General features: G+C 40.7%; 1 protein-coding gene across 1 annotated transcript in view; it reads right to left on the bottom strand.

The window, feature by feature from the left end:
- The window catches only part of Csmd1 (CUB and Sushi multiple domains 1), a 1,555,059-nt gene that overhangs the window by 202,891 nt on the left and 1,339,287 nt on the right, over positions 1-12,881 (bottom strand). The window contains exon 27 of the mRNA XM_055608400.1: positions 1,338-1,529. Within this exon, the coding sequence (XP_055464375.1) occupies positions 1,338-1,529 (192 nt within the window). The remainder of the gene's footprint in view (positions 1-1,337; positions 1,530-12,881) is intronic.

Here is a 12,881-nt window from a genome sequence, read left to right as displayed (position 1 = left end):
CATCACAGATACAACACACATATATATACGTACAACACAGACGTGTGCAATGCACAATAGAGGTGACAAACACGTGGACAACACAAACATGCAGACACAGAGATACACATGTAGCACACAGAGACACAGGCACTTAACATACATATAACACAGACACAACATACACATAGCTGTACACATATAACAGATTCACAACGACAACGCAACGGATCAATAAAGACAGAAGGAGAAGCTCCCGTTGCAAGGAACTTCACAAAGTTTAAAAGAAAAAGATTTAAAATGACAGCGGCATTTATTTTATTTTGAAAAATATCCAAAGTGTCACAAGCCTCCTGTTAGCGGGGTGAGCAATGAAAGGCTGGCTGTGCTCACAGGAGGGGGGTGTGAGGCTACAGAGCAGCCTCCTCAACAGGGGCTGCTTTCCTTCAGGCCAGATGCTGATGTGCAGAGCTCTGACTCTCATCTGTCTTCAAGGCCATGAGTGAGTCCCTCAATCCTCTGTCACAGCCTTTTGTCACAGATCAATTTAATTCTACAGTTTTCAAGCAAAATATCTAAAGTACCAACTAAACTAAATAGCTTGTTAAAAAAAATAAAGCTTAATTAAATTCCATTTTGGAATTATAACTAAATACTCTAAATAGGTATTTTATGTCAAAATATTTAAAAGAATGAAGGGCAATTTACATATAATAGCTGTTTTAAATGAAAATCTGTTTTCCTAAAATCATATTTTTGAAAGATCATCTTAGATATCTATTAAGACCATAGCTGGCAAAGCCATTTGTTAGTACATTAATAAGTTGGGTAGGGAATTTTAATTAGTTTTATACAAAATTTCAGTCTTTATTTTCATTTCCCCCAGCGGCAATATAATGTCTGCTTTTCAGGATTCTATCTAAAATGTACAGATGTTACAGAAAATCATACTTCTGATGAGAGAAAGTGTTTTTCAACAGTAGCTTTTGCTTGTAGGTGTGTTTTATATTAAAAATGAGGCCAGGAGTGGAGGGCTCATATATTTTGAGCCATGTAAAAATTTGAAGTCTGGATTGGTGAATATATATTTACATAAGAACTGTTAAGGACAAGAAATGTTAGATAAATGTCAATTACTGTACATTAAGGAAACCACATCCTTTATTTCATCTAATAAAATAAAGGTGTGCAATAAAACTTCAGCATTGTCTCAGAGAACCTGAGGCCATTTAGGAAGTTCCTGAAATGTCCTCCCGAAAAAAAAAAAAAAAAAAAAAAAAAAAACCAAAAGGTTAGCAGGCAGATTTGAAGCATAGACTGGATTCATTTCCAAGCATGGCATTTCCGTATCTCAGTACCTATGCACAAAGGGGGGTCCGGCTGCCAGAAGAAGCGGTTGTTAAGCTGCACACAAGTGACCTTGGCTTGTCCTTGGAGCTGGTACCCAGGGTCACACTGGAAGGTGATGGTGTCTCCTGGTTCCCGGCTATCACCATAGCGGGTACCGTTCTGAGGCATCCCGGGGTCCTTGCAGGTGGACGCGATGGACGCTGCAGAAGAACAGACAAGATCTGGTCAGGTGACTGAGAACCCACATGGTAGGAGGCTGCTGCTTCCAGGGTAAAGTGCTCACCGCTGTGATAGTGTACCAAATGCTTTAAGGAGCTTGAGAAAGGGCGTCTTTCCTCGGGGGACGATTTAATGCTAGGCACTTTGTTTCTACTCATGTTGAATAAACTTTAGCAAAATTATATTGAAATTTGGCCACTTACAAAATTCTAAATACCAATCTTATCATATTATACTTAGTATGTATTTTATATGCATTCCCCTCTAATCTTCCCTTCAGCAATAATTTATAAAGTCACATATCACAGTTTAAATGATTTAAATAAAGACGCAATAGGAATGAAAAAAATGCAAAGGGAAGGTTTCCTTGATGTGCCCTCTTACAGTGAGTGCAGGAGTGGGCCAGATACCAGTCTTACGAGAAGCACTGTGGATGCACAGGCTTAACTTTCCAGGAAAAGGGACAAACTACACATTTTTAAAGCCTCATAATTTAGTCATTTAGCCTTTAGAAAACATTAGAAAATATGTCTTTGGAAGAGAGAGGGAAGAGGGGGGAGGGAAGAGCAGAAGAGGGGAAAATGAGGGACATAGAGGGCCTGAAGAGAGAGGGTATTGCTGGGGTGAAGGAAGGATAAAAGAAAAAAAGAGAAAAGGAAAAGGGCCTTGGTAGATAAGTCAGTGGGTAAAGTTGTGTGTGTCCAAACGTTAGGACCTCCTTCTGCATCTGCAGTACCCACGGAGGAGGCCAGGTGTGCAGCAGTACTCAACTGTATCCCTGGTGCTGTGGAGGCAGAGACAGGAGGATGCTTACTTCCCACCCAGTCTAGGCAAAAAGGTGGTCCCAGGTTCAATGGGTAGACCTATCTCAAAAAACTAGTTCTCCAATGCTATTGGTCAGCCCTGAGAACATATTCATACAGATAACTTTACAAAGACTGAGCAGGTTGTATTTATGTATTTAAATATATATTAAAATTAAATATTAAATATATGTACATATAGTAAAAATTTATGAATTTGGAAGCAAGCAAAGCAGGTATATAGGGTAGGTTGGAGGGAGGAAAGAGTAGGAGGAAAAATGTAATTATTATAATTCAAAAATTAAAAAAAATTAAGATGAAGAGCCATAGAGGAAGACACAAATAACTTACTGCTAGTGTGCCCATGCATGTGTGTGAACACAGATACACAGAGAGAGAGACAGAGAGAGAAGGGTGAAAGAGAAAAGAGAGAGAGGCACTAGAGTCAACATCAAAGATCCCATGGAGGATTAGACCTTGTCAGACCACAGCCCTGCTCAGTGGGTTGCAATTAGAGCCTAATGATTTCACACACTGATTTTCACTAACTACTCAGTAAAAACAAGGCTAATAACCAAGTTATTAGACAAGGTCTGAGAAGAGGCAGTGTGAGAACTGGCCTCCCTGCTGCTCCTGTTTCTTCTCAGAGTCAGGGGAGGGCAGCAGATAGCTGTCTTACTTGCTACCATTCTCTCTCTCTCTATGTGGATCACAGGCTCGTGTCTATCTCCAGCACGGCAAAAACAGTATAATGAAACTTCTCCTGCCATTGCACACACACCAATGGTATCAGCATGCAGCCATGTCTACGCTCCAGTACTGACTTTCCTGAATATGTTCTTCTGTAATTATTCCTTGTTTTCCTGTTTGATTAGCAATAGTTTTTGTCTTTCAGTAGTAAGTGGCTAGAAGGCTCAATACTGTGTGCTATGGAAGCTCTGCACACAGGCTCATACCAATTCTTCTGGAACTTTCTTTCTCCATCTTCTCAGTGTTGTACTTCTGAGTGTTATGTGTAGGCATGATACTCAGATTATCCATCTCACTGCTATATAGTTCTCTTCCTCATCTCTCTGTGTGTTTGTGTGTGTACCTGTGTACATTCATGTATTCAAGAGTATTTTTGCCCTTGTATGTGATTGTAGAGGCCAGAGGTCACTCTCCACTTTAATGTTTGAGACAAGGTTTCTCACTAAGCATAAAGCCCACTGACTGGTTAAAAAGGATGGCTAGTAAGCCTCTGGGAATATTTCTATTTCTGTTTTAGGTTCTGGGTTACAGGCACCCAGCATCATGCCCATGTTTTGTAGAGGTGTTAGGGATTGAAACCAGGTCTTCAACTTCCCCAGCAAACACTTTACCAACTGAGCTCTCTCCTCAGCCCACATAGTTATATCATAATCTCCCCTTTCTCCTCTTACTGTGTGTAACATACATCAAAAATCTCTTATCTTTACATTCATAAAGGAACAAAATTAAGTTACACATTTTCCTATTCAAAAAGGAAAACATTGACACATAAAAACAATCATACTGAAAAAAACCAAGATCTAGCAGTATCAATAGCAGTGTCCAACATGTTGGTCTTGCTCATGTTGGTCTGGGCTCCAAATGTTTGGGCAGCCCCAGAACTCCGACTCTGCCATCTGTAGCACACACAGCTTGTTTTGTAGGATCAGGCTGGCTTTGCTCCATACTGCTGCCCTTGTCAGTGTCTCATGGTCCTAGAACCTCCAGTATCTTTGGATTTCCATCACATCAGGCTGTAACTTCACCAAAGCAGACCAGAACTTTCTTCAGGGATCCTAACCCCGAAGAAAGCCTCAGCTTTTTCTAATGAACCCTTCAATTCTGGGTTTTTCACAGTTGCTGAGGTCATACATTTATCATTGGATCCTGGTCCCTCTTCAGAGGTTCCAACACGGCTACACAGTACAGGACCACAGCCTTTTGCACTGCTCCTGCCAATGCTGTATTTGTTATGCTTTCAAAAGTACTACAAGGTAGGTGATTCTTATATACTGCAGTGTTTGACTACCAGACTGATATTCAACAGCGGCTTTCCTAGACCAGAGCTTTTACATGCTGACTTCAAGGAACTACTTCCTAGAAGATTTTTACACCACTGATGCTGGTCTCCTGTAAGCTACAGATTCATTTTCCCCTTTTAATTTATTCTTCTTTATTCTGACCACAGTTTCCCCTCCCTTCTCTCCTCCCAGTCTTTTTCTCCCCCTCTTCCCCTCTTCCCCTCTCCCATTCCACTTCTCCTCTTTTACCTACAGAAAAGGGCAGGCCTCCTTGGGATATCAACCAAACACGGCATACTAAGCTATAATAAAATGAGGCACAACTCTTTATATTAAAATTGGATGAGGCACTACAGTAGGATGAAAACAGTCCACAAAACAGGCAAAAGTGTAAGAGACAGGCCCTTCTACCACTGTTCAGAGTCCCACAAGAACACCAAGCTATATAACCATAACATATATGCAGAGGACCTAAGCCAGACCCAGACAGGCTCCCTGATCGTTGGTTCAGTGTCTGTGAGCCCCTGTGAACCTTGCTTAGTTGATTCTGTAGGTCATTTTCTTGTGGTATCCTTGAACCCTCTGGCTCCTGCAATCCTTCCTCCCTGCTTTCTGTAGAGTTTTCTGAGCTCTGCCAAATATGTGGCTCTGAGTCTCTGCATCTGCTTCCATTAGTCCATCAGTCACTAGATAAGGCCCCCAAGATGATGATTATGCCAGGCTCTGGTCTACCCATATAGGAAATTTATCATTAGAAATAATTCCATTGACTATTTTTGCAGAAAGGGTAGCTGGACATGTTTGGGTCCATCCTATGTCTCTGGACTATGCAGACTCTGGTTTCTGGTCCTCCAGGCAGTGTCAGAGATGGGCTCCCTCTTGTGGCATGGGTCTCAAGTTAAACCCTTCATTGGTTGGCCACTCAGAAATTCTACACCACATTTACCCCAGCACATCTTGCAAGCAGTACAAAGTGTAAGTTGAAAGTTTTATGGCTGGATCAGTGTTCCAATCCCTCCACTGAAAGCTTGCCTGGTTACCAAGGGTGGCTGGTTCAGGCTCCATAACTCCCATTACTAGGAGTCTTTGTGAGGGCTACCCTCATGGATTCCTTGGAGTTTTCATTGTACTAGTTTTCTACCTTTGCCCCAGAATGTTCCCTTCCAATTTCAGCTTTTTTTTCCCTCTAAGTACTTTTGTTCTACCACCACCCTACCACGTCTGTCCTTTTCTCATTCCTACCCACCCTCAGACTGCCAGTGAAGTCTATTCTATTTCCTCTTCCAAGGGTGATGCATATATGCTTCCTCCCGCCTTGAGTCCTCCTGTTACTTAGCTTCTCAGGATCTGTGAACTGTAGTATAATTATCCCTTACTTTACCGCTAATGTCCACTCATAAGTGGGTACATACAACTCAACTTCATATGAAAAAACAGAACAAAAAAAACCCCACAAGATAGCTAAAACAATCTTGTGCAATAAAATAACTTCTGGATGTATCACCATTCATGATTTCAAGCTGTACTACAGAGATATAGGAATAAAAACAACATGATATTGACATAAAAACAGACAGGTTGAACAATGGAATCAAATTGAGGACCCCGATGTAAGTCTATACACTTATGGATACTTGATATTTTATTGTAAAAAGCCAGAAGTATATAATGGAAAAGAGAAAGAATCTTCAACAAATGGTGCTGGTTTAACTGCATATCTACATGTAGAAGAATACAATTAGATCCGTATTTATCACTCAGCACAAAACTCAAATCCAAGTGGAACAAAGACCTCAACAAAAAAACAGACACACTAAACCTTATAGAAAAGAAAGTGGGGAATAGCCTTGAACACATTAGCACAGGAGACAACTTCCTAAACAGAACATCAATAGCACAAGCTCTAAGATCAACAAGTAATAAATGTGACCTCATGAAACTGACAAGTTTCTGTAAAGTAAAGCACACCATCAAAAGAACAAAATGGCAGCCTACAGAATGGGAAAATATTTACACCAACTCCACATCTGACTCTAGAAACTAGACACAAACAAACAAAACCAAACCAAATAATCCAACTAAAAATGAGATACAGGTCTAAACAGACCTGTATCAATAGAGAAATCTCAAATGGTCAAGAAACACTTAAGGAAATGCTCAACGTCCTTAGTCATCAGGGAAATACAAATCAAAGTGACTCTGAGTTTCCATCTTGCACCCATCATATTGGCTAAGATAAAAATAACTCAAGTGACAGCACATGTTGGCGAGGATGTGGAGAAAGGGGAACACCCCTCCATTACTGGTGGGAGTACAAGCTTGTAGAGCAAATTTGAAAATCAATATGCAATTTCTCAGAAAATTGGTACTGGATCTACCTCAAGATACAGCTATACAACTCCTGGGCATATACTCAAAGGATGTTCCATCCTACCACAAAGACACTTGCTCAACTATGTTCACAGCTGCTTTATTCATAATCACCAGCATCTGAACATAGCACAGATGTCCCTCACCTGAAGAGTATTACTCAGCTGCTTAAAAAAATAACATTATGAAATTTAAAGGCAACTGGATGGAACGGGAAAAAAAAATCCTGAGTGACATAACCCATACCAAGAAAGAAAATGTAAATTCTTTTTTTTGTGGTTACTGTTTTTGTTTGTTTGTTTGGTTGGTTGGTTGGTTTTGGTTTTGGTTTTGGGTTTTCGAGACTGGATTTCTCTGGGTAGCCTTGGCTGGGCTCTAACTTTGGCTGGTCTCTTTGTAGACCAGGCTAGTCTCTAACTTAGAGACCTACCTGCTTCTGCCTCCCTGAGTGCTGGGATTACAGGCATGTTCTACCATGCCTGGCTGAAAACATAGATTCTTAGACCAAACTATCACATTAAAAGTCCCAATACCATATTTATGCCTCCTGAAATGTCAACAACCAGCTCTTCATGATCTGTGTTGTCTTCTAGGCTTCAACATTAGGAGTCTCATTAAGCTTTGAGTATCCAGTGGCTTTTCCAGCCCAAGGTTCCATATGCCTCCACAGTCCTCCCACGAAACGACGTGGTCAGATCATTACACTCCACTAGTGCCACCAATTATGCTCTAGTTTGGTGTCTGTTGCTGTGATGACTATTATAACCAAATCAACTTAGGAGAAGAAATAACCGCTTCCATTTACTTCCAGATCCCAGATGATCGTGGGTGAACGCAGAGCAGAGTCAAGCGGTGCAACGATGCTTACTAGCTCGACCTCTGGAGCATGCTCAGTTAGCTTTCTCACGCCGGTCAGGGCAACCCGCCTATGGGTACTTTTGTCGAGTGGGACGGTCCCTCTGACATCAATCATAAAAGGAGACAATCTGCCACAGTGCTGACTACATAGGGCAATCTGATATGGACACTTTCTCAATTTTGAGATTTCCTTTTTCCAGGTGACTCCGGGTTGTATCAAGGTGACAATAACACTTTCTGAAAGGTTGAAAGAATCTGTTCAAGTTAAAGGAGCAAGCACTGTCTGTTCAAGTTTCCTCTGTGCGACCCCGCTGCATATCTCTGCAGGCCTGCAGGTTTAGCATTTTCCTACAGTAAAGAAGCTTTTATCACTGTTAAAATCAGCACAGTCTAAATTTCCAGAACCACAGAACATATTCCCTTATCCCAAAATTATTAAATTTTTTCCAAAATAAAGAAGCACAGAGTACATGTGTGTAAAATCCTGGCTCACACTGACACCTGAATATCCTTGAAGAGTAAAAAGCTTGACACATTTTTTTAAAGATATCCTTTTCACTTCTAAACCAAACTTTTCCTTAGACTATCTGCAAAAATAACAAGGACCATTAACAGCTGAGGCCTTGGAAAATCATAATCTAAGGGAGTCTATGTTGCACAATAAACAGAAATACTGGATCCAAATAGCTCTCAGTACTTCCAGCTACAGGGTGAGTCACAGTATGATAGCTACGATTGTGCCTAAGGGGGTTTTCCCATTGCCCACACACTTTCAAGGATTATTTGAGATTACCAGTCAACCCATCACTGAGGTATAGTCAAATTGAAATGAACTCCCAACTCTTAGATGTTTGCAATTGTAAGATAAAAATAAAAAGTTCCCTGGGTCATCTAGATTGTATTAAAAATGCAGTAAGAACACTTGAGGAAGGCAAAAAGAAAAGCAAATTAAACAATGTTGGAGGGAATATGTGGGTTGCATCTTTGAAAGAAATTTTATTTTGTTCTCCTTTAGTTATGAATTGAGGAGAGCTCTTCTTTTGGAAAGGCCATATACCTCATTGCACACAAGTCTGAAAGACCCCAGCCACAGATGTGGTATTATGCAGGGATTACTCCAAATGAGACCTGGAGACTCTCAACCTTGCAAGTGTCTCGACATTGAACAGGAAGTGATGCTCTCGAAGCTACCCATCCTCCAACAGTCTCACTGGGAAAGTGAGGCATCCTGAGCTGACTGATGTACAGGTTCCTGATTTGTCAGGATCACAAGAATGTTCCAAGCCATGGAATCCTTTCTTCCACTGTTGTCTAGTGAAAGAAAACAACACTAGCTTCTGCAGAAAAATTCCATGCATCTGAGCAGTGACCACACCAGTAAGTTCTAATGATGTGACAGAGCTTGCATTTTGTTGGTAATTCACAGCAGTGACAATAGAGAACCTTTCCATGATAAAAAGCTGCAGAGGTGCAAACCTCTATCTAGGTGGTCAGTTTGTCCCTGGGAAAAAAATCTAGGCCCCATGAACTTTGTGTAATATAATTAATTATATAAAAGTAATTTTTCTGCTTTACTAGAATAGATGTTAAGAATTTAAAGCATATCTTGTTAAATGATTGAAGTTCTCTGGCATGCTGTTATATCATCATTAAAAATGTATCTCTTGACTAAATTCATAGAATAGGTGGCCCTCCATGTTCATGATTTCTGTATCCATGAACTTGAAAACTGTGCCTATGTTGGACATAGACAGACATATTCCCATTGCCACTTCTCCACGTACAACACAACGCAACAACTGTTGACAGAATTGCATTAGACGTTGTATGTATCTAGAGAAGATTTAAATTCCATATGAGAATGTAACCAGTTATTCGCAGGTGCATGCTGTATCATGCGCTGTCACCCACAGATTCTGGTTTCTTAGGAGGGTGGAGGAATCAGTCCAGAGGCTGCTGAGGAACAGAGATGAAAAACAAAACTATGATATCGTTCTCCAAGGAGATGTGATGATTCTGACATCTGCCTAAACACACACAGACAAAATTCAGTTTGCAACCTGAACACTAAGTAAAAATTCTATCTCTTATAAGTGAGATGGTCACTTTGTTAGGAATGGGCTGACAGTGTGTAGCGTGCAATGTGGGGTTTGTGAGACAGCCTCATGGAAGAAAATACTGTTTCTTTATGAGCACACACTTAGATGTGTATGTGCATGTGTGTGCATGCCTATACACACATTGACATGGATATTTGTGTATGTATGTATGTAAGTAATTATGTATATATGTATTACATGAACACATACCTGTGTTCATATATGGGTGTGTGCATTTATGTGTGCAAATATGTCCATGTGTATATGTGTCCATGTGTATATATGTGCATGTGTATATTTGCATGTATATGTACATAGATAAATGTGTGTATATATATATATATATGCTTATATACTCCTATGTCTGTATGTGTAAATATGTGTCTGTGTGGGTACATGCTTGGATATGTGCATGTATGTACAAGCATGAGTGTTTATAAGTACACATGTCTGTGTGTATATGTGTGTGCACATATGTGTATATAAGCAAATATACATATGTACATGGTACATGTGTATACATGCTCCTGGGCATATGCTTCTGTGTACATTACTATCCTGCATTATGACAGGCTCCTTTTTTTTCTGCATGTGTCAGGCTGATACAGCCTTGAAACTGATGCAACTTCAGAGTTGTCCTTTTTGGCATACAGATGTAGGTCAGGTCCTATCCATGGCCCTGGGGGAGGGGGCACCAGCTTATGTTTCCATGGAGACTAGCTCTTCATAACTGACTAGAGGTCTGCAAAAGAATAAATGGATTTGTTCGTTCAAGCAACTTATGGGAGAAAGGAGATGAGTTTGCGGCTGCTGGGCCAAGGAATTTACATTTGATGTTATGTCAAGGTAAGTTTCTTCAGGCCAGGCAGAGGTTGATACCTCATGAGGAAATCTAGCATCACTGAGTACCGAGTGCCGATCCTGGGTGGCCACATAGGGAGTAAGGATTCAGTCCCTTCCCTCCTCTAGCTGAGGATTTGGGAATTAGAAGCCCAAAGGATGAAAGGGCAAGTGTTTGTTCTTTGTCAAATGAGGATTGAGAACATACACATGAAGTGTAAAGTTGGAGACACAGGGTCAGGGCACAGGCTGAGTGTCATAGTGGAAGATGAGTGCATACCAGCCTTCAGCAGAGACAGCATTCAGCAGAGATGCTCTGTGTCCTTGGGACACACTCTAGCCTTACTCACCCAGGGCATGGGTTCTATAGCTAAGCTCTCTGGGAGAGTGTGAGCCCCACACCTTCCTTCTCAGTGTTTTCTTGAGAAACTGGGATTCCTCCAGAGAACACAGTTAGTCTTCAGCTATCAGAGGGCAGAGAGGTATCAGAAGATCCACTTCAAAGACAAGGGCATGGCAGTATTGAGTCACAAAGCAGACTGTGGATTCTTCAATTTATCACCACGCTGAATACATTGTTCATTTACCACCTCTAAGTCTCTATGCAGGGCTCCTCTTCCCCAAATTAAAACCCTGGCTGTTGTCCAGGGCTGTCTCCTTTCCACCTCACATATTCATTCAACTGTGACCTATCCCCATAGAGAGAAACATCCCTCATTCCCCACTTGTCCTGGATCCATGACAGAAATCAGAGCAAGCAGGGCTTTTATCTTCTCTTGCTGGAGGATAAACCAGACTCCCAGCTGAGTGGTGCACATGCTGCCTGATGCAGAAAATGCGGGTTGGGCAGGATGTTCAGAACCTGAGTTATCATGGTTACTGAATAGTTATGACTGCAAGCTTGAGACCAAACAACAACAAACAAACAAGCACTGTCAAGCAAAGATGGATTGTTTACAGGATTAAAACATGACCAAGCAATTCTGAAGATAGCTAGCACTTTCTACATACAACTGCTACAATGAAATTCAGGATAAGCATGCAATAAAAACTCATTTAAATAAAAATAGTAGGGCTGGAGAGATTGCTCAGTGGTTCTTGCAAAGGCCCAAGGTTTGGTTCCTGACACCGATATAGTAGCCTACAACTTCTATAACTTTAGTTCCAAGGGGATCTGGCATCTCCTTCTGATCTCTGCAGGCACCAGGCAAAAATGGATTGCACAGAAATATATGCAGGCAAATCACCCATACAACATAAAATAAAAACCGCTTAACAAAACCCCAGGATCAGGCACGAGAATTCTTCTTTAAAGTTATTAGTCGGGAGAGTACAAGTGACTCCAAAACACTGTAGGCTATTCTTGTTGCCCTTGGTTGCCTTTCATACGTTGAGGATAAGTCCTGTCTCTGAAGATACCACACACTCAGGATATAGGGCTAGAAAGTGGCAAGCTATACCTGGCCTGTAAACACCTTCCTGTGATCCAGTTTATATAGTACCAGAAGCTTCTACGAACATTCTTCCAAAGAAAGACAGCATTCAATAGTTCTCCCCAGCTGTGATGCCTGTGAAACATAACAATGAGATGCATGGCAAGATATCCCCGAGGGTGTAATAGTGGCGCCCATATCCTGGCAGTAACCAACAGCTGTCTACTTAGACTTAAGGTCTGCTCAACAGTAGATAAGTTTTGCTTGCTACTAGAAATCTAGGTGACTACCTAGGGCTACTGAGGTCATGAATATTCGAAGGAAATATGTTAATCCCTCTTTGCTAAACTGGCACAATTTTTAACTGCATTCTAAAATATATCCCTGTATCCAAGGATAAGTGTAACTCTCTATGTAACTTACACAGATAACTGTAAGCTTCACAGAAGCTTCTCTCATGCTTGCTTTGTTTTAAAGATTTATTTTATTTTTAAATTATGTTTTTCTGTGTGGATAGGTGCACATGAGTACAGTTGTACCAGAAAGCCAAAGACATGGGATGTCCTGGAACTGAAGTTATACAATTGTGAGCTACCTGATGTGAAATTATATTTTAAAAAATCTAAAAATAGAAGTAACCATTTGGTTTGGCATCTGGAAGAAGGAAACATGCTGTTTATCCTAATTCTCTTAATCTAAATGACTTCTGCACCAGTTTTCTGATTTCATTTGATGCTTTATTTTTACAGATGTTAACTAGCCTGCATGTCTATAACATCTTCAGGACTATATTAGAGGGACTATTGCTGAGCTAATCAAATAAACTAAAGTTAAAGTTAAAATATAGCAAAATGTATGAACAAGACATAGAGTACAACTGAAATTACATATATTATCAAC

The sequence above is a fragment of the Psammomys obesus genome, unplaced genomic scaffold (assembly GCF_907164565.1).
Source record: "Psammomys obesus unplaced genomic scaffold, mPsaObe1.curated_primary_1811, whole genome shotgun sequence".
Classification (NCBI taxonomy): Eukaryota; Metazoa; Chordata; class Mammalia; order Rodentia; family Muridae; genus Psammomys; species Psammomys obesus.
This window is presented reverse-complemented; position numbering and strand designations above follow the sequence as displayed.